This window comes from Lytechinus pictus, chromosome 2 (assembly GCF_037042905.1).
Source record: "Lytechinus pictus isolate F3 Inbred chromosome 2, Lp3.0, whole genome shotgun sequence".
Classification (NCBI taxonomy): Eukaryota; Metazoa; Echinodermata; class Echinoidea; order Temnopleuroida; family Toxopneustidae; genus Lytechinus; species Lytechinus pictus.
In genome coordinates, this window is record NC_087246.1 from 9,113,520 (window position 1) to 9,140,819 (window position 27,300).

Below are 27,300 nucleotides of genomic sequence, written 5' to 3' on the forward strand. Positions count from 1 at the left end.
TAGATTGTAAAAATAACTGATAACCGTCTATGGATAAGTGATCGGGAGGTATAGGGTGCGTTTATCCGCCACTTTTTTACCCTATAATCATGATTCCAATCATGATTCAAATCACGATTCTGCAGAATCACGATTGCGTTTAGTCGAAATTGAATATAATCATGATTAGAATCACAAACATGAACTACGAAAAAAAGGGCGTTTGGAAAGACGTTTCTGCAGAATCACGTACGAAAATGTTCGGATAAACGATATCGTGATTTGAATCATGATTATATGACGTCATTGTGTCGAGCTATTTCCGGTTCTTGCCAAGGCGCGCGCCCCACGTTGTCACATCACATGTACGTCGCCGACCTCCAATTAAGTGTCCAACGTTGACCTATACTTCCTGGGTCAAACTGCGCACTGTGATGCGCACTGGATCGGTCCGAATCCGAGGAGAAACAGCGTTGGAACGAAGGTCGTCTAAACCCTGATTCTGTAGTAATTGTGATTCATGTTTGTGATTTGAATCATGATTCCAATCATGATTCAAATCACGATTCTGGCTTGAGGTCGGATAAACGCAGCCATATTCTCATCTGTCCATGCATGTTTCCGTTAATGCGATTAAATCTACTTTCTCGTTTCTAGCAACAAACTTCACTTAATCAGTCTTGTTATTTAGGAAGCGAACATTACTCAAAAGCATACAGGGTAAATCAAAAACATTTTCTTTTAACAATGTAACAGTGTTAAGATTATTTGCATGTATATGACATTTCTTTCTCTGTTCTTTCCGTTCTCTTATCAAGACAGGTATGCTATTTATGTCTGAATTAATTGTTTTCCGTCTTCCTTTGGATCCGCGATGTGTTTTGCGCTTTCGCGAAATACCAAGTTTGTGGATTCGCTTCCAAACATCATAGTTCAGATTTACTGGTTGACTTGAATGGTAAACAAGATCTGAATGGTAGTAACTTCTTCTCAGTGGGTAGGCAGTTGTATTTAACTCTCCAATACTATTGACGTTTAGTCTGCGATGCTCTTGTCGTTCCAGATGTTCATTGTTGTTACATGTATATGGTCCTGGGTTGAGTTCTATATCTCCACAAATAGTAAGGGAAATCTGAAATGTTGCAGTTGAGTTTGAATAATATTGAGTGTGGTTGCCCAAATATTTCAACTTAAGTTTTCTTTTCATCAATGAGGGTTGAGTAAAGTGTGAATACTTAGCAGATGTAGAGTTAGTAACACCACAATGAAATGTATTCCATTCACATCCAATCAGGGTTAATAAAAGAAGAACACCAATGATCAATTTCAATACCATGATGTAAGTACAGCTGTTAATGTCATTTGCATCAAGTTACTGAAAAAAAAACTTTCCATAGATACCATCTGTAATCCATCACCATGGAAAAGTCTTGACACTGACTGCATGTAGTTTTGGCAATATGGTGTGCATGTAGACCTGTATCAGGTTCTTCAGCATCCATAGCATATTCATTCTCAAATTTCCCGCACAAACCCAGAAAAAAACTCAAAGTTTGTCCACAAGAAGCTGGAAGTTCTAATAAAACAATGTTTGCAATATAAAAAAGCAGAATATATAATTATCCAGGTAAAATCCAGCAATTCGGAGCTGTATGTTATGGGCAACCTCCAAGGTGCACACCTTATAGATATCTTTTTGAGTTTCAGGTCACATGACCAAGGTCAAAGGTCGATCCATTTAGTGTCAATGAACTTAAATTATGTTGGGGGAATCAAAACAAAATCTTAACCAATTTTTTTTTTAATGTCATAACTTTGAAAGTATATGGATCCAGTTAAATAAACTTGGACATAAAAGAGTAGGCTAATCAAGCATGCATCAGTACATATCCTGCGTGTGTTTCAGTTCACATGACCATTAAGGTCAGTGAAGTTTGGCTTTGTGGGTATTTGTTGAATTGCCATCAAAACTTTGAAATTTTATGAATCTAGCGAAATGTGGACATAAGGGTAATGAAGTATACTGATTGCCTTGCACAATAGTCTTCGGTCACATGATCAAGGGCAAATGTCATTTAGGGTCAATGAAAATAGTATATTCTATTATCATATGAACGTTATTTTTCTTAATGATCATTCTGAAGTCGTTTTTGTCTCACCTGCGGAGCAGAGTGAGACTAGAAAGGACATAGTTCATGAAACTTGGACATAAGGGTTATTAAAATTCTATCTGACTTTGAGGTCACATAAGGTCACATGTCATTTAAGGTCAACGAACTTTGGCCAAGTTGGGGGTATTTGTTGAATTACCATCACAACTTTCAAAGTTTATGGTTCTGATTCATGAAACTTGGACATAAGAGTAATCAAGTATCATTGAACATCCTGTGCGAGTTTCAGGTCACATGACCAAGGTCAAAGGTCAATGAACTTTGGCCATGTTGGGGGTATCTGTTGGATTACAATGGTAACTTTGAAAGTTTATGGATCTGATTCATGAAACTTGGACATAAGAGTAATCAAGTACCACTGAACATCCCGTGCGAGTTTCAGGTCACATGATCAAGGTCAAAGGTCATTTAAGGTCAACGAACTTTGGCCAAGTTAGGGGTATTTGTTGAATTACCATCATAACTTTAAAAGTTTATGGATCTGATTTATGAAACTTGGACATAAGAGTAATCAAGTATCATTAAACATCCTGTGCGAGTTTCAGGTCACATGACCAAGGTCAAAGGTCAATGAACTTTGGCCATGTTGGGGGTATCTGTTGAATTACAATGGTAACTTTGAGAGTTTATGGATCTCATTCATGAAACTTGGTCATAAGAGTAATCAAGTATCACTAAACATCCTGTCCGAGTTTCAGGTCACATGATCAAGGTCAAAGGTCATTTAAGGTCAACGAACTTTAGCCAAGTTGGGGGTATTTGTTGAATTACCATCATAACTTTTAAAGTATATGGATCTGATTCATGAAACTTGAACATAAGAGTAATCAAGTATCATTGAACATCCTGTGCGAGTTTCAGGTCACATGACCAAGGTCAAAGGTCAATGAACTTTGGCCATGTTGGGGGTATCTGTTGAATTACAATGGTAACTTTGAAAGTTTATGGATCTGATTCATGAAACTTGGACATAAGAGTAATCAAGTACCACTGAACATCCCGTGCGAGTTTCAGGTCACATGATCAAGTCAAAGGTCATACAAGGTCACTGAACTTTGGCCATTTTTGAGGTAATTAGATTGCTGTCATAATTTTCAAAGTTTATAGATATAGTTTATAAAATGTGGATATAGGCCTAGGGGTAATCAAGTATCACTGACAAGTAGGTTGCATGATCAAGGTCATATGTCATTTATTGTCAATGAACGTAGTATTGTATCATTATATGAATGGTGTTTTTTTGTGAATAATTATTTTATAGTAGATTTCAAAATCAGCACTATTATACATTTGGTGATATTCGGGAGTTATATAGGCATAGGGGATAGGTCTGCATGTTTTGACATATCTTGTTTCCTAAAAGATATTGTCTTAGAAACTTCGATCTCAAAATGCTCTACATAGGCATAAAACTTTCATATTTGTTTCGCCATAGGCCTGTACCCTTAAAATATTATAATAGCAAGTTTGTATGATCTTAAAATTTATGTTTTATGTACACACTTAAAATGTTGGGCAACGTACTGTCCTCTGTGTTGGGTAATGTATGTTGGTAAAAATATTCTGGGCAATTATTATCCAATTGAGCAAATTTATTTCCCAATTATTACTTTTTATTACCCATTTTGGGCAGATTTTAACAAATTGTTGTGTGGACAGTATGTTGCCCAGGGTTAGTTAAAAGTTTTTGCATTTTTCGCCCAACTATTTTAAGGGTACAGGCCTATGGCGAAACAAATATGAAAGTTTTATGCCTATGTAGAGCATTTTGAGATCGAAGTTTCTAAGACAATATCTTTTAGGAAACAAGATATGTCAAAACATGCAGACCTATCCCCTATGCCTATATAACTCCCGAATATCACCAAATGCAGTGTCCGCTAACAAATATCTATACAAAACATTGTTGTTACATCATGTTTTGCACTCGATCTGTCATAATATGGACAGGTTCATTGTTCAGAAGTTGCCCCGGAATCACCAAAGCAAAAACCAATTGATTTACAATGGCGTGGCCCATCTTTACATGGACGTTCGCAGTTCATCTTTCTCTCTTTCTGATGTCTCTCTCAATGACACTAATCAACCAGTGGGATATACCTTACAACAGATCTACAAAAACTACCAAAGTCAGGTATGTACATTATATTCCATTGACCTCTCCAAGGTGTGAAATTAAATTGGAACAGTGATGTTGATTCCCGGGCATAGGCGGCGGAAGCAGGGGGGACCTGTCCCCCCTAATTTTTTTCTGGTCCCCTCCCCCCTAAAATGTTGGTTGATAACTTTTTTTTTTTTGCTTGTCAAATTTTTTACCTGTGTCCACCCCAAAATTTCAGGTGGACCCACCCCCTAAATTTTTGAGCTTCCGCCGCCAATGTTCCCGGGTGTTGAGTTAGGGTCGTGTTATGAAAGAGAATGAAAGGGAGCAAAGGAAGAATAATGGGAATAAAAATCTTTAAAGTATATGGAAATGCAGTAGACAATTTAGTGGAGTAGAAACCAATTAAAAATGAAGAAAATACTTCAGCATTGTTAATCATTGATCATCAATCAATTTAATCTTGGTATGGTCGTCCAAATTTTATTATATTGAGGCCTACTTGACGAGTTTCGGTTTCAAATAGTCCGTGGTAAAAACCACGTAATCCAATCATAGAATATTATCTATCTTTTTTATGTACATTATTGAGTCTATGAATGGCAAATTATATTTTTCTAAAAGTATTGAAATTATTGTTAGAATCTAAACTAAAGAAATAAAGAATTAATTCATTAACATTTTTTTAAGTGAAACCAAGCAAGAAATACTTGGTGAAACGATCATTTTGCATTTTTGTTTCAGTTGATCTGTAATGTAATCTATATGCTAATTCATAATTCAATATTGCTCTTTCAACGTACAGGATGTTATGTACATGATGTATAATGATGAATATCCAGACGGAACAAAACAAGACAACAGAGGACATACTAAAGGTATATAGGCTTATGTGAAATAAAAACATATTTATTTCCCACGTATTCTGTATTACGAACTAATATTAATTCATGTATAGGCCTGGTGGGTGTTTCATAAAGCTGTTCGTAAGTTAAGAGCGACTTTAAGAACGACTGGTTTCTTATGCCCTAAATAATCACCATTGAAAATTTAATGGTGAATATCATGTACCACAAGAACAGCTAACATATTTATGAAACGCCCCCCCCCCCCCCTGCAAGAGGGCTACTGATTGGTAACAATGCGTTGAATACGCGGGTCTCAGGTTTTCCAACTACAGGCCTCTAACGTTTTAATACCATGCAATACCTCTGGTTTAAATTACTTTTCTTGTAATGTTTAGTCAAGAGTAAAAACATGTTATAAACAAGTAAGACTTGAACATAACATGCAAAAAACCCAAATATATTTCTCATGCTATTGAAAATCGTAGGCGTTTCTAAAGCATATAGATACGTTACAAAAGTTAGTTGTATTCATTATTCTCATCATAAGAAAATAAAATCTTGACGTTTTGAAAGCATTTTCATGCAGCTTAGCAAACATTATATTTACTATTTGCAGGGGCTGTTGCATTTGATAACGAATCCGGGTTTTGGCTGGTTCATAGCGTACCCAGATTCCCAGATGTTGCTAAGAATAGTTACTACTGGCCTAGTAATGCATGCCCTTACGGTCAATCCATGCTGTGTATCTCCATGAAAACAGACCAATTCGTGGGAGTGGGTAAGTAACAAGAAGAAATATTTTTTAAGCCTTGTCTTTAGTATATATATATGCCTATATATAGTCGTTTGAAACTGTTTAACATTATTTCCTTTCTTTCCCTTTCTTTTCATTTGTTCCCCTTTCCATTTCCCCTTTTCTTTCTCTCTCTCTCCCCCTCTTTCTGTCTCTTTCTTTTTAATTATCCCGATGAAATCCGCCGGGGGGGGGGCAGCTTGCCCCCTCCTACCCCTGCCTGTTACGCCACGGCCCCAATACAATGCTGCTGCGCCGCGCCACCACGGCAGCGTTTAGTCTGCAGGCACAGACTGATTGAAACTTTGATCAACAAGTGGATCTCCATACGAGACTAGTACAATTAAAACTTGTCATCGAGGCGGGGGTGTCTTCTTGCTGTTCATTGCATTGTGCTGTGTTTTTTATGTTCCAGTTGTAGTTCTATTTCTTGTTTAGAGACCCACTTTTTTTGCAAATTTTCAATCAGGGTCTGTGTTTGCATACTAGGCCTAGTTAAAAGTTGATCGCTTGCTAGCTAGCTAGCTAGCGCTAGCTGTACCGTATATATTGGTAGTACGTAGGTACGTTACCCATTCATTGATTTTATGCTGGATTTAAGGATATGGCAAAGTAATGTCTCTGTCAACGTTAAATTCTACGACTACGCTACTGAGCACAATATTCCTGAATCGTATCAGACGCAGACGCCGTCATGAAGCCCAAGAACGACGTAGGAGATATTTTGAACACTTCCGAAGACGCCAGCGTGAAACTACGAGCTTGATGGTTCTCCTCTTGTCGATGTTCGACACAGACGACACGGAACGCATCCCGCGGTCGGTCAGTTCGTTGCCCTATTCCATGCACTGGTGGAATAACATAGTCTTAGCATCATGGGACGATCAAACGTGGCTCGAGAATTTCAGGTAATATTCTAATCATTTCTAAAATTAGAGTTTTCTGTCTGTCTGGCAGCTGATTCCGTTTCTCCTGAGTGAGACTTTCGACTGTGGACAGATATAACTTAAGTTAATTTACACACTGTCACTGTGATAGTGATTACAGGTCAGTAATCTAGTTGTGTGTCCGGAGACTCAGCTCCGGACGATCAATTTTAGAAAGTCATTCGGAAAAATTTACAAGCAAAGTTTCATCAATTTTTAGTACAAAATGTTGAGAAATATTATAGAGAACAAAATGGAAGATGATTACCACTATTGTATTGAATTCAAAGTCTAAAGTCTTTAGTGAAGACAAAAACAGAAGGCTTAAAAAATAGTGTCTGGACACCTGACCCCCATAATATCCTGCATTATTTCTGGGACCGTTCTCACTACCATCCTAAACACTAGTTACTGGAAACTAGATCTAGTTTAGTAGAAACTAGTTTAACATGTCATGAGAACGGTTGAAGCGGTCTTTGGAAGCAATCTTCCAAACTGGTTCAGAAAACCACCTCGTGATGTAGTTCTGAATCACTGCCTCGTTAGAGTAAGTGAGGACACAACCATTCTTCGGGAAGCAATCTTCGCACATTTCGAGCGTGCTACTTCACACACTGTTATGTATGTGGAAATGGAATACGCTGCGGTTTCAAATTTCATCGTAAACATGTCGCCCCACTGAGAGTGTTCTGAAAGTGTGACTTGTCCCGAAACTTAGATGATCTAGGCCAACTGGCCAAGACTTTAACTTAAATCAAAATTAAGAGAGAAAAAATATAGTTCTTGGACTTCTTGGGGGAAAAATTGAAAACAATATCGACCCTCGACATGAAAATGGATAGGGCTAGGCCATATTTTAAATTCAGATGCCCTTTGAGAAATTGTATCATAAGAATTTAAATGTTGAATGAGTTTGTGTTAACTTATTTTTCACAAGCCATGAATCTACATTTGCCCCTGAAGGCATTGTTGATGGGCATATTAACTGCCTTGTACAAGAACATTTAAAAAATGCCTAAATATCACTGATTGTAAATTTTTATGTTTTGTATATTAAATCTTCATTCTAAAAAGAAACTGAAGGTCTTGATAAACTTAGGCCCGTATTCTGAAGTCAGGTTTAATCCCGGGTTTAACTTAGACCACGGTCTAACTCTGTGCTAAAATTATGGGGAGCCATAAAATCTGAAATTCTGTTCATATTGTATATTTCTTATGTTTACTTTTTTGTTTCCTTTTGCTTTCATAATGAAGAAAAATACTTCAAGATATTTCAGATATCATTTCCAGACAATTATGGACAATTTAAGTGCTAAATGAGTTAATAAATTTAATGTGTACTTACTGTAAAGGATTTTTGCCCCAATTGGCTTTCCATAGTTAAACCACAGCTTTTAAACCAGGCTTCAATTTAAACCTGAGTCCAGAATACGGGTCATATTGTCTACCTCAATTGATCTCATCCCACTTGGTCTTAATTTACAATTAGTTTATCTCACTAACCATTTATAATTGCAAGTTAGGCTACACCCATTTTATGATTTTCCTCCATTGATTACGTCTAGCACCACTTTGGTCTCTATTACATAAAATTTGACAAAGTGCAAAAAAGTAAAAATGTGAGACAAAATAGAAATTCAGACCATCTGGCATTTAGACTAACTTAATTGGCCCAACTGAGTATTGGACCAAGTTATGGTTGGACCGAACAGAAATTGGACCAAATTTATGGTAGACCAAGTGAGTTGAGCCAAGATGGTGTTAGATGATCTGAGAATTAGACCATCTGATAGAAGACCAGGTGGATACAAACTTCCATTGTGCCATCAGAACCAAGTGTACAAGATCACAATACATCTACTGATGAAAATGAATTGTTTCGTGTTTTTCCCCATTTTTTTTATTTTCAGGATGACTAAAGAAACATTCAGGTACCTTGTAGAAGAACTCAAACCCCACATTTCAAAGAAAGATACAAATTGGCGTAGGGCCATACCCGCAGACCAGCGTCTTGCTATCGCCCTTTGGAAGCTATCAACAAACATAGGGTATAAGACAGTAGCTGAATTGTTTGGAGTTGGAACATCAACTGTTCATCTCATCGTGGTGACCGTTGTATCAGCCATCAACAATGTTTTGAAAAATTATATTTCCATTCCTACGGGCAAGAGATTGCAGGTACGTACTACGTAGAGTATTGATAGTTATTGCAGTAATTATAAAACTCAGGAAGTTAAGAATCCACTCTGATTTTGGTTATCTTGTATCAAGTGTTAACCACAAACATTTCTAATTCACATAATTTCTATTCTAAGACCATGATGTGGGAAGGGTAAAGGCCATCCAAATTTGGCCAAGATTATAAATGAATTAGAACATTTGACCTCGACCATCCATATACTTCCATATTTACATTAAAACTAAATGCAAAATGATACTTTTAGAAAGGACAGTAAAGAAGCAAAACAACCTCGAACATTCCATCATGTTGATGGGTTGTTTTCCAAACAATAGCAATACACATGCCTGTGTGTGCTTTCTCTATATCCGTTGGTAATTCTAAAGAGTTCATTATTACAGTCTAGCTTCCTTCATTTCCATCAGCATGCGGTTTAGCTTTAAGCAAAGTGAAGGAGACTGAAAATTGTTAGAGGAAAGCATTTGCTTCTGATTTAGTTTGTAATAGTAAGACACTGTAATTCTAGACACTGCAAGTGAAAACTCCATGTAGAAGTACAAATATCAGTCACATCAGCCCCTCAGTTTGACCATGGACCTATTATGATTAGACTTGTTTAAAGATAACTAGAAAATCGCTTTTCTTCAGGTTAAGATGCTACGTACCGAGTAGTTGTATTTAGGAATTTGAATGAGTGCACAGAATATGTCTTCTTTGCAGGATTGTATGGAGTGCTTTGAACACAAGGGATTCCCCCAAGCTGTGGCAGCCGTTGATTGCTGTCATATGCCCATATTAGCTCCACCCAGCAAACGAGAGTACATCAACAGAAAAGGGTTTTCATCCATTATACTTCAAGCGGTCATTGATAGCTTTGGACAGTTCATTGATTTAGACATAGGATGCCCTGGTAGCATGGATGAAGCAGAAGTGTTTAGAAAATCAAAAATTTCTACAAAGGTGAAAAATAATACCATCTTCTGCGTACCACCCAAGGTCATTGAAACCACTTCCATTCCTGCCTTGATGCTTGGGGCTGAACCATATCCACTCATGCCAAACCTTATGAAACCATACAATACAGAATTAACACTAACAGCTGCACAGAGAGTGTTCAATCAGAGACTAAGCTCTTGCCATGGTATAGTTCAACAGGCCTTTAAGCGTCTTAAAGGGAGATGGTGTATCCTTGATAATATGATGGACAAGTTTGAAAAGGCCCCCTCTCTAGTCCTAGCATGCTGCATTCTTCACAACATTGTAGAAAGTAAACGTGAGCCATTCCTGGATGAGTGGACAAAAGAAGATGTTTTCTCTGTGCCACATAGACCAGTCCAGGATGATGCTATCTGTGGAACAAATGCTACTTCCATCCGCAATGCACTTACTCTACACTTTATTGATAAAGGTACCACAGAGTAGCCATTGTCAAACTGGCAAATTTACTGCCATTTCACAAGGAAAAATGAACAGGTAGGTGTCAAATAAAGCTGTTCGTAAGTTACAAGCGATTTCATGAACAACTGGTGATTCTTTCTTGTGGTAACAGGTGATATATACACCATATTTTCATTGGGTTCGATTTAGCGCCGAAGAAAGGCTCACCAGCAACTTGTCGTTCTTAAAGTCACTCGTAACTTACAAAAAATTTTACGAAACACTTATCTATTCATATAAAGGCAAGGAAATGAATGCATGTTGTAAAGTGTGCATCAACATAAACTATTGAATGTGGTCTTTTCCAGTTTTCCATATTTCATTTTTATTATTGCATAGAGGTAATAGACCATTTAGGTAGTCCATGCTATCATTGTTCAAACCAGTCTAGACTACAAGTGCACATGTGTACACATGCATAAAGTAATAATACACTTTTTTTACATTGAACTGAAGGAGCATAATCTGCATTGAAATTTCAAACATGCAGATGGTGTGTATTAATGACTGCTGCCCAGAATGTTATACTATCGTTTGTTGCTAATTTACATGCCCACCCACAGTCAGGCGGCAGGTCCCAAGAAAGTGGCTTCTTTCATCCAAGTGATATTCATGACTTGAGATGTTTTGCATATTTAATGAGCTTGATGCGGACCAAAACACCTCTTTTCATTCGGTCATTGCTGCTCTAATTGTGCATCGAATTTCATAAATTTGGTATCATTGTAAAGAAGAAGAATTATTCTTTCAGCTCATGTGTTTAGATTTGTTCAAAGATTTTGTAATATAGGTTAAAATTTTGATCTAAAATATGCTACAAAATAATTATTTTCACCTGACAAAAGCTGCTATTTTCACACTTTATTTTTGTTTGAGCCCAAATGATTTTTAGATCATGATAAAGCTGAATATGTATGCTTTAAAATGATATAGGTTTCAAAATAAGAATTGGTTTAATCGGGTCAAGATCACACTTTTCATTTGCCAAGTACATAAAGCAGCTTGAAAACAAGAATACTGCACTCTGATTGGTCAAACAGACCACACACTGGCAAATTCCAACGGTTCTAGAGCCTGGGCTCATGGGAAGGTCACACTTCCCATGTGTTGTTCTGTGAACCTTATCCAGCCAATCAGAACTCTGGATTTCATGCAAGTACAAAATTTCAGAAATCTCGTCTTGTACCTTGGTGGGAAAAGTGTGATCTTGACCCGATTAAAAGGTGCCGCATATCAAGAGTGGCATTGTGAGAAAGTACAGAAGTTCAGCTTTATGTTGATATAGATATCATTGAGGCTCAAAATAAAAAGTTTTGCACAAATTGCAAAAGAAAACAGAGGAAGAAAATTCAGTTTTGAGGCACATTTTCAGGCCAGAAATTTACTTATTTAACAAAATATTGTATACAAAAGAAATGACCAATATCAAAGAGTAACCTTTACTCTATCTGATGGTGCAATAATATTTCATTTAACTTGAGGTTAAAACAGGTAAATTCTTAGAGAAAGAAAATCTCACGAATCACGAGAATTTGCAAGGAGGAGGATTCAGCCACGAGATGATTTGGATGAATCTGGCCTTTTTGCTCATTAGCATAGGGACCTGCGGTCTGACTGCCCATGGTTCTTGAAAGCTTGGGGGGAGTCAAATATATTGCTGTAAACATGTGTGACCAAATTATTTCCAAACACCCCCTAAACCTGTTTTCTCTGTGTGCAAAATAACCCCCTAAACAAGTTTTTCGAGGGCTTCATTTACACATTTAGACCCCTAAATAAGTTGTTGCCAGAATATGACCCCCTTAACAAGTTTTGTACAATCGGGAAGAACCCGAACACTTGTCAGAAATGAGGACGAAAAAGCCCTGGAGAAAAAGCTTGGGGGAAAAAAATACCATAAATACATTTGACCCCGCGATAAAAAAACAGTGTTTTTGATACCCTTAACGAGTGCACGCGCGGCCTGCATCCAAAACAGGAAAAAACACCCCTTTAAATGTTTTTTTTTTTTTGGTCACGCATGTATGTGTACAGCAATATATTTGACTGACATTTTGTATGCAAGTCCTTGTACATGGTGACTGAAAAAAAATCACCCTGAATTTTATCATTTTAATGAGCAAAAGGCTGTAGAGTTCCCTTATAGAAATTGACATATCTATATATTCCAATTTTAATATGTAACAGGTATGTATTGTCTCGGGCTCTCGGCATACTGTGCTACTGTGTTTACAATGTACATATAAGAATTGAACTTAAATTGTTATTCTCTAAAATAAGAACTGTGTTGTTTGTCCTAAGTGATCAACAGTTTCCCTAGGGAATAATTACACTTTCAAGCAAAAGAAATGAAGAAAATTGTTGAAATTTTATGATGAAATTGTGAATATATTTCCACCAGCATCATTTTTCATTGCTGCCATTTACATTCTCAGTAGCAGACCTGACAATGGGACTTCTATTTGGACCAATGAGAGTGACCCAAACAAAATCTTCCCTCCAGGTCAATGTCACATTTGCCATACCAGAGAAAATTTTGGCTGCAATGTTTCTAATGTTTACACAATGTTTATAAAAATTTGCAGATTATAAATATTGGAGTTCCCATTTTTTTGAAATTCCAGAGGATGCCATTTACGCACAATATATATGTACTATTATGTGGTGGATATATATCGTCAGACAAATGACCTTATACCATTTTCATAAGAAAGTACTTCATCCTATTCCATAAATTATAGAATTTATACTACATGATATATGAGGGACCTGTTTGCACATGACACCACAAATAAAAAAACATCTTTTTCTTTTTCTTCAACAATAATTTCTCTGTTTGCATTAAGTAGTAAGCATGGAAGGAACAACAAAACATAAACTAGTTTGAATGAGATAGTTGTTTTATTATTAACGATTCATTGTACATTTTCTTGCCCAAAGTTGCATGCCTACAATGTGCGAATACATTATACATTCAAACAAATAAATTAAGTGTTTTTCTTTTCCTTGCTACTACACTTATTTACAGATTACTGGTTTGGTTTTAATTTGTGAATGATCATCTTTACAAATTAATCCTAATGAAATGTTTGTTTTGTGAAAACCATGACATTATGTTGTAACTAGTCAGTAATCAATCAATATAAATAATGTTCTGGGCCTACACATATATCTAACAATACACGATGTTTGCATTCTGACCATTTGTATTTTTGTTACAATTCATAACATACATGTAGCACTTCACTAAAGCCGCAGTCACACAGTCACGTTGAGTTATGTCCGCCACGGATAGATACGGATTAGTGGATGCAGCCAGCTGCAGGATCGTAAGTAGACGTATATATATATATACGTAACTACGTCTGTAGTGGGACACAGACTTACGGTGCCAGCCTGCGAAATTTCGAAAAGTTTAAAATTTTGCAGGGAGTCGCTGCGGATGCTAACGCAAGTAACCATAAAGAAATGCAACTATTCGTATTAAATGTACGTAACAATCCGTACTTTGCAGGTTAGACGCATCTGTGAAAATGTTTACATCGTGTCCATTTGCGTCCACTGTAAGTATTCCCAATTACCCGCAAGTACTCGTATCCAAACACTTGCGTCCGTATGAAATTGAATTGTTTATGGACAAGTACGGATGCTGTGACAATCGTGTCTGTTTACCTTGCTTCTTGGGGAAATTTTCAAATCTGTTCATTTTATTCACATCCACTGAAAAATGAACAAGAATTCATATGATTATTTATACGAACAATAAAAGGGAAAAAATCAATACAAGAAAAATAAATATTATGACTTCAGGAAAAAGTTAAACCAACATGCAGTGGATGTAGGTGATTGGCAAAGGTCAGGGACCTATCCAGGTCAACCCCCTAAGTTCTGCACATTAACAGTTGATGGAGAGTCGACAAGATATGACTTATATTTCTGCTTAAAATAATATGATATTAAACTGGTAGGCCTATTTAGTTAGTCCCTAACTATCATAGTGATAGAGATGGACACGTTTCAATTTATGTTGTCCACATTGTTCCAGATGACACATCCTTCGTATTTAATAACATTTCTATAAAAAAATCATACATATATTACAGAGATAAAATTCATTGATATTTCTTGTTGAATACATATTTGTATTACTATTAAGAGGTTAAATATCCATATAGTAGGGTCCCTTTGGACGAAGAAATAAAAAAACAAGAAAATAGCCATGTAAATCATAAATATTTAAAATTTTTAAGCTTCCAAAACAATGAGTCTGCATGGGAAATATGTTGAATTAGTGATTATTTTTTTGTCCATTTTGGTAAAAAACATTATTTTTGTTATAAATAAGATGTGCTTCCCCATATTATAGTAAAATATGTTAGACATATCATTAGCTTATCTAAATTATTGCGAATATATTTTTGACGAGATGAATTTCAAGTCTCCTCATACACTACGTGATATTTTATATATGTCATTTATATGGTCTTCCCACATAAGTTTAAAATTGTAAATCTCAACACCAAGGAATGTTAAAGAAGTTTCCTTGTTTATTATTTTGTTATGGATAGGAAACCTATATCCCCATTATAATTGTTTTCTTAATTCATCAATAATTAGTTGACAATAAGAAATGTACTTAGTGACTATTCTTATGCACGTTTTGGCATTAAAAATACTTTTTTGACAAGCCAAACATTGGCTTTCCCAAACACCATTTTTTCAATACAAAAATCTGCATATATTTTGAGTAAAATCTTCTTTTTCACCTTCTCTCTTTTATGTAGAAATTCATATTTTTTTATTTTAGTTTCCTACTTTTTAACTTAAATGTTATTGATTTGTGATTATTTGAATTGAAAATAATTACTGCCTTGTTTTTAGTAAGGTCAGAATCTTACGTATGATGGGTCATTTCTATGGAGGTATAAAGTTATTTTCTCATTAACACTGATTGGCAGGGAATATTCTGAGCCTTGTTCATAATTATTATTAACAATCCGTAACCTTCCACACCTGTCCATAAATATCCAAAACTGTTCAAAAGTATCTGGAAAAACAAGTCGAAAGAACAAATAACACATCAATTCAGAAGATTTATTCAGACGGCAGGTCCAAGTGATATTCATGACTCGAGATGTTTTGCATACTTAATGAGCTTGATGCGGACCAAAACACCTCTTTTCATTCGGTGCTGCTCTAATTGTGCATCGAATTTCATGATTTTGGTATCATTGTAAAGAAGAAGAATCATTCTTTCAGGTCATGTGTTTAAATTTATTCAAAGATTTTGTAATATAGGTTAAAATTTTGATCTAAAGTGTGCTACGAAATAATTATTTTCACCTGACAAAAGATGCTATTTTCACACTTTGTTTGTTTGAGCCCAAATGATTTTTAGATCATGATAAAGCTGAATATGTATGCTTTAAAATGGTATAGGTTTCAAAATAAGAATTGGTTTAATCAGGTCAAGATCACACTTTTCATTGGCCAAGTACATAAAGCAGCTTGAAAACAAGAATACTGCACTCTGATTGGTCAAAATTGACTATTTTTTTGACGCAGAGCACTGTGTGACTGTGGCAAATTTAATTTGACTACATGTTATATTTACCTATTCCTAACATCTGTATGTACATGCAGTACTTCAATGAATAAATGAATAGTTGTCCTCAAGTATTGAATGATATTTCACATCTATTTTCATGGTTTCCACTTCAATGTTTATTGTTCATCATGTTGTAAGAAGTGTGGAAAGAGAGGTGAGAAAGATCAAGAATATTCCACCTGGAAGAGAAGCTTCAAAGATGCATCAGTTGTCAAAGATCCATGTATTTCTTATTTTGAGGTCTAATTTTACCAACTTATCACATACAGGTTCTACCATTTGGAATAAATCATGACAATGAAAACATTGATCAGGAATGTAATCATTTCCCAAAAGATAAAAAAAAATGTGTAGTGTTTTACTCTTCAGTTAAATCAATTTGCCTGATAATATACACCAAATAACAAGCAGGAAAGGTCAGAGTTGAGGAACATGGACCACTCTTATAGAAAAAGTGTGCATACATAATTGGTTCTTATTTCAAATAAAAGAATGATTCTACAAAAGAGTTGAAAATTGTCATGAGACTGTAAAAATGATAAAAATCACATCAATTTAAATTCATGTACAACATGAAATAAAGAAGTAAGTATGTTTATCATTTACAATATCGAATGTGTGATTAGTCTCACATTTCTATAAAAAAAAGTTTGTATTGTATAGAAAGGGAATAAAAACTAATGAAATAAGTTATTTCACATGGCAAGGATGAGCTGAGAAGTAAAACTTATCTTACATATTAAGAGTTGAAACCAGCCAGCTGGTGCAAAGTGCACTCATACAACATAGGTGCTTTAAGATCACCTGACATAAAGACATAATAATTCGGTATGGCTTTTGCTGTTTCATCTTTCTATTTTCATTTCACATTACGTCTTAAGAATGTTTTGTCAAAATAATGAATTGGTGTTTTGTTAATTTTATCAGTATGATAGTTGAGCCTATCTATCATTTTGATAAAATTAATAACAAGAACCAAAAATTTGGTTCCATGATATATGCTCCACTAAAAATTTCACACATTAATGGAATGACCAACTTCAAGCCTGGATTAAACACTACCCTATCCTAAACCTAACATAAAACCCTATTGCAAGTCACCCTAACCATAAATCTTACTCTGAGACAAAATAAAGTCCAGGGGTAGTATTCTGAGATCCATTTTATCTCAGATAAAATGAAATATTTTATCTCCGTTAAAATCAGTGTGATAAAATACCCTTAAAATCTCTCCGAATTGGTATTCTGAGAACAATTTTATCTTCATTTTATCTCTGTAAGACACACCTACTTTTTAATAAATATCCAATTAGAAACGCGCTTTTATAGCTCTCTTGTGTCACTCAACCAATTGAAATCCATAGGTGTGGCAAAGGAGTGAGATTGCGTCAATTTATTGACTTCAAATACGCTTGCACTATACGCTTGCGCGTCTTTATTGAGACTTCTTTTTAACAAAGAGGACAATACTCTCATCTTTTTTCGAAGTCTATATCGCATCTTTTCAAGCATCATTTCAAAGACAAAATTAGTCAAGACAAGTCTTATGAAATACTTTCTGATTGTACAGGAATAACGTTAAGGTGGTATTCTCAATAAATATTTAATTTTTCTTCATTTTCATGTCAATATTTGGGGTTAATTCACCTAGAAATATTGGTGAAATCAATGTCGCGGAGATAAAATAGCCCCTCCCCTCTTTTAAGTTTTTTTTTTTTTTTTCTTCAAAGTAACTTGGGCGCAAGCACATCATCCGCGTTGCAATACCCAGATACGCGATGGGTATGTCTACGCAGCCACTGCTCTGTATTGCGTATCGTCATAGATACGCAAGATAGAAATTATTCGCAAGATAAAATTTCAAATTTTATCTGAGAGATAAAATGTCATCTCAGAATACCAATTTCATTTTAAGAGATAAAATAAAATATTTTAAAGATAAAATGACCTCAGAATACCACCCCAGAGCAATTGTTGCCGGAGCAAAAGTCGCATCACCTAAAATTTTCCCCTGACCCTGTGTTTGAATTAATTTGAATACAATTTCAATGAGTTGAAGTCTCAAACCTGTATGACCCATTACAGAGCTTTGGATTATTGCATATTGGAAGATCCATCACATGGCAGCATTCACATAGATGCAGAAAATGTTACTTTCCTTTCATATTATGACTGTGACAAATCCATTAAAAATTATATGTACATGGTTCCCTATATTTAGTTAGGAGACAGATGCCTTGTAACTATCAATAATAATTTAAAAAAACATGTTGCAGGAAATTTACTATGCAATAAGCTGCAGTTTACTGTTGGTGATTCAGAATGAAAGGGCAAAACATTTACCAAATTTAAAAACCTGATAAAAAACAAGTGGAGCGCCTCTGGCAGTCTCACCTGCATCACGCGATTCAATATAGCAGCAGTGCTGACTTTGAAAACTACTTTAAACTAATTATTCACAAAAAACACAATTCATATGATACAATACTATCATGTTCATTGACAATAAATGACATTTGACCTTGATCATGCGACCTAAGACTTGTCAGTAATACTTGATAACCCATATATCCACATTTTACAAACTATATCTATAAACTTTGTAATTTATGACAGCAATCTAATTATTACTTCCAAAATGGCCCAAGTTCATTGACCTTAAATGACTTTTGACTTTGGTCATATGACCTGAAACTCGCGTGAGTTGTTCAGTGATACTTGATTACTATTATGTCCAAGTTTTATGAACTAGATCCATAGTCCATACACTTTCGGAGCTATGATGGTTATTCAACAATGCCCCCAAACATGGCCAAAGTTAATTGACCTTTGACCTTGGTCATCTGACTTGAAACTCACACAGGATGTTCAGTGATACTTGATTACTTTTATGTCCACATTTTATGAATCAGATCCATAAACTTTCAAAATTATGATGGTAATTCAACAAATACCCCCAACATGGCCAAAGTTCATTGACCTTCGTTATTTGACCTGAAACTCGCACAGGATGTATAGTTGTATACTTGATTACTCTTATGTCCAAGTTTTATGAACTAGACCAATACACTTACAGAATTAAGATGGTAATTCAACAAATACCTCCAACATGGCCAAAGTTCATTGACTTTTAACCTTGGTCATGCGACCTGAAACTTGCACAGGATGTTCAATGATACTTGATTACTCTTATGTCCAGGTTTCATGATTCAGATCCATAAACTTTCGAAGTTATGATGGTAATTCAACAAATACCTCCAACTTGGCCAAAGTTCATTGACCCTAAATGACCTTTGACCTTTGTCATGTTAATTGAAACTCAGGCAGGATGTTCAGTAATATTTGATTACCCTTATGGTCAATTTTCATGAACTAGGTCCATATATTTTCTAAGTTATGATGACATTTCAAAAACTTAACCTTAGGTTAAGATTTTGATGTTGATTCCCCCAACATGGTCTAAGTTCATTGACCCTGAATGACCTTTGACCTTAGTCATGTGACCTGAAACTCAGGCAGGATGTTCAGTAATACTTGATTAACCTTATGTACAAGTTTTATGAACTACCGGTAGGTCCATATACTTTTTAAGTTATGCTGTCATTTAAAAAACTTAAACTTCGGTTAAGATTTGGTGTTGACGCCGCCACTGCCGTCAGAAAAGCGGCGCCTATAGTCTCTCCCTGCTATGCAGGCGAGACGATAAAACTGGGTTGGATAAAGTGACTTTCACAATTGCTTGTGCGATCGTTTGTGATCACTTGGTCACAAAATATGTTGCAAAGAATCGCAATGGTTGTAAGCAGTCGCACCATCAATTGTCAAAGGGGCTTCAGGAATACATCTAACAGATTTTGCTGTGGAATGTTAAAGGGCGCTGCTGATGAGAAAGAGGAGATTGCTTCAATGACATCTTGAATTTAGAATTCTAATGGATTAAAATACCTTCTGATAATTTTATCTTTTCTTTCATTGGTCTCAAAATTAGGTACATGTACTAGTAACTGGAAATATCAGTTGATTGCTGCATGGATCTTCGCACCCTCTAGAGAGATAAACTTTGATAAACGTGATCCTTGATAGTAATTTGGAATGCAGATCAGAAGATTTAAGTCCATATCCATGCTAAAATTTAACTGCCATGATGATTCTGTGCCCCCTTTATCAGAGCCATCATCAATGTAAAACGTCGCTCTTCTCTATCTCTCTCATCTAGACGCACCTTTTCTGACCTTTCCATTTCTTCCCTCCTAAGTCTTTCAGCTCTTGCTGCTTCTTCTCTCCTAACGAGTTCCATCCTTTCCCTCTCCTCCCGCTCAAATTGTAATCTATCCCGCTCAAGCTGTATCTGGTCCCGCAGAAGTCTTATCTATTTAGGACACGGGTGAATAAGATATACAAAAGACTGAATTAAGCTCTTTTTGCCTCTGTACTTTCTTTCCTTAATTAGAGTCGACACAAATTTCTTTGGAATCATATACCATGAAATTATATAAATAGGTTTACTTTAAATTTACATAAGAATGATCTTTTAAGAAGACTTAGTGATAACTTAGTGAGTAATGAATACTCACTCTGATATGAAACTACATCAGGGCACTTTCTTTGGCTCCCACATTTCCTTTTTTTTCTTTTATCTTTCATTCCTTACAAGAAAAACAAAGAAGCATAGACGAAAGCATTGTTTTTTAAATGCTTGAATAAACCTAAACTCGAGGGCAGAATCTTTCCTTTTTAAACTTCCATTTTAACCCGTTTTATTCCCTTTCCTCATCTTAAATCCCTTCTTTTCCTCCCCTTTTTATTTTCCCTGTCCTTTTCCCTTCATAGTTTCCCTTTTCCCCTTTCTTTCTCTCTTTTACCCTCTTCCTTTCCCCTTTATTTATTTATTCATTCATCTATCTATTTATTATCTTATTTACTTATTAATATAATTTCAATTATTGGCCCCCATGAGATCCATGCCTGCATTCCATCACTAATTTCGTTTTCTCATCTTGTGACCACCCACCCCCCCCCCCCCAACACACACACACACATCCAACTGAGTCAATCAGAGCAACCTTAATTTCTCTAACCTGGGGGCTGTTTCATAAAGCTGTTCGTAAGTTAAGAGCGACTTTAACCCTATCTAGGCCGGGGTATTTTGGGAGTTCATATGGCCGGGGGGGGGGGGGGGGGGGGGCCTCCCAGAGAGATCTCCCTTGAGATCTCGGCCGTCGACCGCGCTGAAAATTGGCACCCGGGTTGGCTGGGACATAATCTACAAAATTGTACATTAATTTATTTCATGCGAATTGCTATTAAGTGATTATGCTAATTTATGCGTAATTAGTATGCGAAATCATACTTTTTCCTCTAACTCCCAAAATAAAGCTCCAAATGTTCTAATTTTTGGTACAGAAACTCTTTGTGGTGTTCTTAGCAAGTTTACATGAACAAAATTGCGATATCAAATCATTTTCTTATGTATCATATTGTTTTTTGCAATTTCTTATGTATTTCTCTGTTTTTTTTACTTTTTGTTTTTCATTGTTTTTTCAATGAAATTTGTTGGGGACTCTTCTGAGATCATAAAAAGCATAAAATTAATACATTTAGACCAGCAAAACTAAAAATAATCATACATTCATGATTTTCGGTTGAAAACACAATTTGCATAATTGATTTGTACACGAAATCACGTTTTTGAGCAATTTTGGTCTTACATGCACTTACATAATGTTGCGTAATTTAGGAACCACATACCCGGGTGACGCAAAATTGGTCTCAAAAGTTGCACAAGACTTGAAAGTAAAAAGTCAGCGAGCGGCGTGGTCAAAAAATTTCGCGCGGCGAAAATACTGCGTGAATCTTTGAGGCGGGGCCTCCCCCGGCCTAGATAGGGTTAAGAACGACTGGTGAACCTCTTTTACGCGATAAACCATTGCCAATGGTGTATACCATTGTTCTTAAAGGGGAATCCAGCTTGGCCATAAAATGTTGTGTTGGGAAGGAGAAAAATAAATTAAACAGAATAGTGAAAATTTGAAAGAAATCGGACAAGCAATAAGAAAGTTATAGCTGCTTTAAAATTGGGATCACTAATAGTATGTAGATTTCAAATTGGCAACTGGGTAAGTAAATTATGACAAGGGGCAGGACAACTTTCCCATAAGCCATGTACTTTATTATCAGGGATTTGTGGTTTTCTCCTAAGTACCTATTTCCCTGGGGCAGTAATCTAAATACAACCCAGGTAGTATATTGTTTAATGTCCTCATGAAAGAAAAATGTAATTTGAAATAAAACTTTTCGGAAAAATGACATTTTAGCCATAATATGTAGTGGAGTACATGGAAGAGTAGTCCTTGCCTTACATCACTATGACATCCCATATGAGGCCAATTTGAAGTCTCCATGAGTATAGTGATTACCAATATTTACAACTTTTAAAAATTCATAACTTTCTTGTTGTTTGTTCAATATTGTTCAAACCTTCACATATCAACTTGTCTGATTTATCTTTTTCTTATAAAAACTAGTTTTTATTTGGGTTGGATTCCCCTTTAAAGTCGCTCTTATCTTACGAACAGCTTTATGAAACACCCATCAGTTTCGTGAAAACTTCTTGTAAATAACAAATGATAAATTTTCATAACAAAAATATCAACTGATCAATTTTTATAACAAAAATATCAACCAATCAGATTGAAAGATTTCAGCAGCTTATATCTGTCATCGCAAGTAAATAAGTTTATGAAATGGGCTACAGCTAACCACGTTTCACTTTATGGTCTTTACATTGATTGTTCTATCAAACAATCAAATGAACAAGCGATCACTCAAAATGATTAACTGATTGAATCAATTAATCAATCTGAATGGCGAAACGATATTGAACAATCAATCTTTTCATTAGAAATAATTGAGAATCTTCCTCGTCAAATCTCTTCAAAGGCTAAATGCAACTGTGTGTCTACATTTGACATGGTCCTTGGAAGGCCTGTGAATATTATTCAGGATCAAAATTAATTGACTTGAATAAACCAAAGGTCTTCTAGTATTTGAATATCCATCCCACACTAACAGGTAATTTGTTATCGGGATATGTTAACTTTCATGGCAAACTTGTACTGTCTGTCTTTGTTTCATTTTTGTGTTAATACTTGTTTATAAAGGAATTAAATCTGTTTGGAGACTGATGAAATTTGCCAAAATAAGCACTTATTACCTCCTCGGTGTGTCTCTCTGCCTCCATTCTTCGATGAGCATCTTCAGCCTCCATGAAAACTTTATCACGCTGCATATTATTCTCCATTAGTATCTTCACAAGCTCTTTCACTGTGTCATCCTTCTTCAGGCTCCCTGGGAAAAGGAATAAATGAGACAGTAAATTCATGTTTGTTCAACAGAGGTAATATTTACCCACACTAACAGTTTTCTCCCCAAAACCAACTAAAAAAAACCTGTCATTTTGCAGTTTTAGATTGAAGCTAGTTTTGGATAAAATTTGAGAGTAGGGTTAAGAGTACAATATGAATTTTAGAACTGGTAAACATTAAAACTGAAAAATTGTACACTTTTAATAGGTTAAAATTACATTTCTCATACTATTATTACTATTGTACTCCGAAAAAAATGTAAAAAAAAAGAAGAAAATTGGGGGTGTTTAAATTGAATGATACCCTTCTATTAGGCCAAAGCTGGGTTCATAGTATCCAGCGCTTAGAAACATTATATGAATGTCGCATCATCATCATTATTATTATCATTATCAAGGCAGTGAGTCATAATAGCCTATTATCAAAGCGTGTAATGCATCTATTCTTAATCAATGTGTATTCATTATACTTCAATTTTTACTTGTTTCATAAAAAATCAGGAAGTACATGCAAGGACTTATCATTGCCCAAACGCTCAGAGTACTTACTTCTGCTTTCTCTCTTTGAATTGTGGTGGTTATTACTCAAATCCGTACGACATCTGACTTTGGTCCTTGGTTCTCCTATTTCGTCTTCATCTGAAATCCATCCTACTTCAACCTCTTGGGAATCCACAATTTCTGTTTCTTTAATAAAATGTTAGAATAATCCCCCCAAAATATAACTATGATAACTATGTAATAAATGAAACTTTTAGAAATGTGAATACCCCCAGGTACCTGATGGAATGTGGTAGGTAATTTTCAACGTTTTGCTATATACAAAAACATCATAATAATGCCTTGTGCAACAAATAAATATGAATATAACAAAATGGAATCTGTCACTGAAGATATCACAGGAATTGAATCTTTTAAGGTTTTGGTCCCCCACCCAAAGTGTGAATATTTGGAAAATAATATAATTAAAAACTTTTCCTAAGAATAATTGAATACAAAAAATGGTTAGATTACTTTGGCTGCTATTCATATCAAATATCAATTGTCAAAATACAAGTAAAAACATGGAATCTAGATGCTTTCATTAAGATACAGAATGAGAAAGAACACAAACCTTGGCTATCATCAGCATCAAAGTTGCCATTAGGTAATTGATGTAACTGATGATCAGATGTATCTCTTTGATTTAAAAGTAGGGCTGCTCCATCTATATGTGATCCAATAATAAAAGGAAAGAAATTAATTAATATCACTGACATCAAAACATGAGAGCATGATAAATCAAGTATACTGGTGGAGCTAATATTGTGTAAGGGGCATGGACAAAAGGGTCAAAATTTAATTTAATTGGAAGCAAAAAAATGGGGGGGGGGGCACCAAACTAAAATCTTGATACAGTAGGGGTCTGATCCCCCTGACAAAATGTCATTAAATTTGTTCCATGTCAGAGCTCTAATTAATCCAACGCCTTGGATGCCATGTTGACTGGCCATGATGCCACTCTAATTAGCCTTGGAGATCTATTGTGCCTTTTTTATTTTCCAGATTTGTTCTGTAATTCAAAATGGCCTTGCCCCTGATCAGTGCTGTACATATAGGGGGGCACTTGCCCACCCCCCCCCCCCCCAAAAAAAAAAAAAAAAAAAAAAAAAATCTTGAACAAGGGAAAAAAGACAAAAAAAAGGCTTGAACCTGGAAAGATCAAATTTAATATCAAATTCAGGATGAAGATCATGGAAAACAACCTTGCAAAATTATACATTTAGCACTGATCTTTTTTTTGGATCTATAGGTAACAATTCCCAAATGTGGGGCTCACAAGAAGTAATCCCACATTATAAAGCTATTAATATTATAATAGTGGCAATTCTGAAGGAAAACTGCCATATCAGATATAATTAATTAGCCTTATTCCCACCCTATAAGGTAAAATGGAATAAGATAAATTGAGAGCAGTGGATTTGGCAATATTATGTCAGTAAGAAAATGAGGGATTTGATCAGGATTTTGAAAATATATAAAAATAATATATTATCGATGATGCATGGAAAGGAAAGTGTAAACAGTGAAATCAAAATTAATAAAATGTTACCAAAGTATCATGCGAGCATCTACTGGTGGCAGCGGTGGGATAGCATGATAGTCATGATAGTGGGGTGTAGAATAGCATAGCAATGAAAAGTAGAAAACTGTGAATGAAATAGAGGATCTCAACAAACTTCCTTAAAAATATAAACACTTGTTTGTATAAAACTATATGAGGCTGTAAAAACAAACAATGCTGCATGTGTATCAGAAATGTTGAGTTAGGAACTAAGGCTAAGCCATATAACCATCTGGAGAAAAAAACTATTTAATGTATACCATTCATGCTATTTGTCAAATTGGAGCTGCCCGTGTCAAACAAAACTGAGGATGAGCTTGGTAGAGCAGGTACTTGCTGATGATTGTCCTCTAATTTTATACGTTGCACTTGCAATCGACACCCTGTAACTTCTCCGCGCCCGACCACTGCCACTTGCGTATTTTGTTGTTGTGCCCCCGGAGAGTTCGAGCTGTCCCCATCATCATCATCATGTCTACTCGCCTCGCCTGATATTTCGACGTCTACGAATTCACGCAATTCATTGAAGTATTGATAACTTTGCTTGCCCTGTCCCGTCCAACTTGATCTGTCCTCCGACCTCATTTTTGAAAACCTCCTGAAGTTCGTTGTCATTGTGCGAATTTTATTCTTAATCTGACCTGCATCCCGAAAGTATCCCGCTGCAACAAGGATCTTCGCGAGTCGCTGGTACACGGATTTTTGTCTGGAAGATGAATCGTTGACTTCTACAAGAGTTTGCGGCTGTCTCCAAAGCTTTATCAAAAGTCTAGTTTCTGCATCTCTCCAGTGAGCTCCAGAACTATTCAACGCATCTCCATGCATCCCTTTATGCGACATGATTATAATTTATGACAAAATTTAAGCAAAAATTCAGGTGAAAATAAAGGTCGGTCGTCCATTCGTCTCGTAAAATTTCGTAGTAGAACCCCGGGACGGACAACAACACACAACATATACCAGCGCGCGCGCGCTAGCTCAAAAAAAAATATGGCTGTAATTTCGTGCACACTATACATTCCCGCGATATTTCTGCATGCATAATTTCACGTTCGGGCTCTTACTTCACTCTCGGGTTCGTCGTAAAATCAACGGAAGGGGGTGAGGGGAATGGGTCCAGGGGGAGGGGCTGAGGCCGAAGGGGCAGTACCCCCATCGGTGATCCATAAGTAAAGATAATGTGCCAAATAAGTTTGCAGGCCTAAAAATTTTATCCATAAATTACAATTAAGGTTATTGCTTTCAATATGTTTATTTTCTTTCAATATATTTTCTTTACATTTATCGTCAATGTGCATATGTGTTTTGTGTGCGTACGTGTTTGTGAGATCGTATGTCTTTTTGTAAAAAAAATAGTTTCGATTCTAGTTTAGTATCTTGAAATTATAAAAACCTTTTCCCATTTTTTGTATTCCATAATTTTGTTATATAACCATGTTATTATTGCACTTATAGTGGGAAAAAAAGAGAATCCATAATCCGTTTCTGAAACAGTTGTGAAAAACACGTTGTGTTTTCACACACATCCACTCACCCACACACCCTCACACACTTTTTTTAAAATACTGTTTTTATTCTAATTTCATGAACAAATAGTTACAAAACATTTCAATTTAACATTTCAAATCACATATTATACTTTACATTTCATATTTTCACTTTTTTCACTAACTTAGTATAATCATGTATCATATATATATCTTAAAAGAAAACAATGAAACACACACACACACACACATATATATATATATATATATATATATAAACTAAAAAAAAATTGGAAATCTTACT

At 35.5% G+C, this 27,300-nt stretch overlaps 2 protein-coding genes across 4 annotated transcripts; one reads left to right on the forward strand and one right to left on the reverse strand.

Annotated features, from left to right (window-relative positions):
* Positions 1–6,374: 6,374 nt before the first annotated feature.
* LOC129254863 (uncharacterized) lies at positions 6,375–16,128 on the forward strand. 2 transcript variants are annotated; one of them, XR_010295561.1, is made up of 4 exons: positions 6,375–6,800; positions 8,729–8,996; positions 9,718–11,303; positions 11,635–16,128. XR_010295561.1 is itself a non-coding variant. In XM_054893401.2 (3 exons), the coding sequence occupies exons 1-3, from the start codon at positions 6,508–6,510 to the stop codon at positions 10,417–10,419; spliced, it is 1,263 nt and encodes a 420-aa protein (XP_054749376.2). In that variant the 5' UTR covers positions 6,386–6,507; the 3' UTR covers positions 10,420–14,235. The 2 variants fall into 2 exon arrangements, 1 of the variants encoding a protein (XP_054749376.2); XM_054893401.2 differs by having other exon boundaries at positions 6,386–6,800; positions 9,718–14,235.
* On the reverse strand, positions 15,515–26,599 carry LOC129254860 (reticulocyte-binding protein homolog 2a-like). Of its 2 annotated transcripts, none has more exons than XM_054893399.2 (5): positions 25,770–26,599; positions 24,520–24,612; positions 23,955–24,092; positions 23,256–23,389; positions 15,515–20,411 (listed from the first exon to the last, which is right to left on the reverse strand). In XM_054893399.2, exons 1-5 carry the CDS (start codon positions 26,347–26,349, stop codon positions 20,175–20,177), a joined length of 1,182 nt encoding a protein of 393 aa, XP_054749374.2. In that variant the 5' UTR covers positions 26,350–26,599; the 3' UTR covers positions 15,515–20,174. The 2 variants fall into 2 exon arrangements, with proteins under 2 accessions (XP_054749374.2, XP_054749375.2); XM_054893400.2 differs by having other exon boundaries at positions 17,718–20,411; positions 23,955–24,086; positions 25,770–26,501.
* Positions 26,600–27,300: the final 701 nt, after the last annotated feature.